Raw genomic sequence first — 2,045 nt, forward strand, 5'->3', positions numbered from 1 at the left:
GACTTCGGCAACTAAGGTGACAATGACCTCGGCTAGGAAGGACAACACTTGACTAAGCTGTGCCACACCTTGGCCTAGATGTGCCACACCTCGGTCTAGGTCATACCACTCCAGGACAAGATCACTCAGGTGCAAAGGTAACATCTCGGCCTAGATAATGCACATCTTGGCCTAGATAATACACATCTCGGCCTATATGTCAAAGCAAAGGTGGAGGTCAAACGAAGGGATTCCAAGATACTTCTAAACTGAAGATGACCTCGGCTTGGAATGATCTAGGCTTAGCATAACCTAGGCTTGGCATAACATCGGCTAACATAACTTAGGCAAGGCGTGACCTAGGCTTCACATCAAGGAAGGAGCAAATCATGCGAGCAACACTTAGGCACTTCACAAAGGCATCAAAACAAGGCATGGACCTTACATACTTAAGCAAAACAAGTCACAAACATACAAATGCAAGCTTAACAAGTCATAATCATACAGATGCTCATGAACATGACTAAGACGTAAATGTGGGTCCTTACATCCTCCCCCCCTTAAAGAAGTTTGGTCCCCAAACTTCACTTACCTTGTTCCCAAAACGACTCCGGCTGTCGAGTTCTTATCTCTTCTTATCATCCTTAGTTTTTATGTTGGGACAATCCTTAATACGGTGACCTCTCTCTCCGCATCCGAAACATGCTCCAGTCGCCCGAAGACAAACCCCAAAATGTAGCTTCCCACAACTAGGACATGTCGGCCTGGTGCCACCTTCCTGATTCGCGTTGTTGGGACCATCCTTCACTGTCTTCTCCTGGGCATCATTCGGGTCTGCCTCTTCTTCGTGATTGTCGTAGGTCTGCCTCTTCCTCTGTCTCTTTCCCGAACTTTGACTTCCGTTCAGGTTGGCTTCTGCAAGGATAGCTTTATCTAACACTCCGGCATACGTCGGCACGTTGAGCAAATTAACCTGGTCTTGTATCGGCCCTCGAAGTCCACTCTCAAATTTCCTAGCTTTCATGTATTCGTTGCCGACCATGTGAGGTGCATACCTTGCCAACTCAGTGAACGCACGATCATACTCTGCCACTGTCTTGCTTCCCTGTGTCAACATCTGAAATTCTGTAGCCTTGCGATTTCGTACACTGAGCGGGAAGTGTTTGTCGTAGAACAGCTCCAAAAATCTGGCCCAAGTCAAGTCTGGGTTGCCTTCTCGAATCATCATCCACCATCTACGGGCGTCGTCTTCCAATGTGAATGCTGCTAGTGACACCTTCTGAGCGTCAGTGCTGGGAAAAACCTCGAACATTTTCTCCATCTCAAGAATCCATGCTTCTGCTTTCATCGGCTCTATACCTCCATGGAACTTCGGCGGTTTCATGTTCCGGAATTCTCTGATCAGGGTCAATGTGTCATCTCCGTACAAAGCTGGCTGCGGAGGCACTTGTGGTACTGGCGGTGGTGGAACTGCATGTCGGCCATCTGTCTGCTCGGCCTGTGTGGAGGTAGTAGCAGTGTTCTGCTGCCTTGCTTGCCTTAACTCATCGGTCAAGCTTTCAACCAATCTTTCTAATCTGTCTATTCTGTCCTCGGATTGTTCTCGGCCCACTGGGCATCTACCTCTTCTCATGATGCTGGGGTATGGGGGATATGACACTTAGAACAAAATGAACAATGAACGTGTATGCGAGTGAACATGATCATGCCGATGTAACAAAATGCTCATGCCGAGATGATGAACACCTTTTCAAGTACCAAGCAACATGATGCAATCCTAACATTCTTCTAAGGGACATCCTATGCTCTTTAGGACTCAAAGTGTGTGAATAACGTACTATAAGGATCTTGTGCTCTGATACCATTCTGTCATGACCCCAAACCGCCCCTAGTAGTTTGGTACCGTGATGGCCAGTAATCCATAATTACCGAAGGCCAACTTCCAAAATTCACACACAATCAGAGTATATTATACGGGGCTTACAAAAGCGGAAGCAATAATTCAAAATACAAGTGGTCCATAAGAGCAGTGCATAAGTCAAATGGAATGGCATACATCTTTACAT

General features: G+C 46.7%; 1 protein-coding gene across 1 annotated transcript; it reads right to left on the reverse strand.

The window, feature by feature from the left end:
• Window positions 1-604: 604 nt before the first annotated feature.
• On the reverse strand, window positions 605-1,204 carry LOC114266093 (uncharacterized). The gene has a single exon (XM_028206990.2). It carries the CDS (start codon window positions 1,202-1,204, stop codon window positions 605-607), a length of 600 nt encoding a protein of 199 aa, XP_028062791.2.
• Window positions 1,205-2,045: the final 841 nt, after the last annotated feature.

The sequence above is a fragment of the Camellia sinensis genome, chromosome 5 (genome assembly GCF_055761805.1).
Source record: "Camellia sinensis isolate YWXY chromosome 5, ASM5576180v1, whole genome shotgun sequence".
Taxonomy (NCBI): domain Eukaryota; kingdom Viridiplantae; phylum Streptophyta; class Magnoliopsida; order Ericales; family Theaceae; genus Camellia; species Camellia sinensis.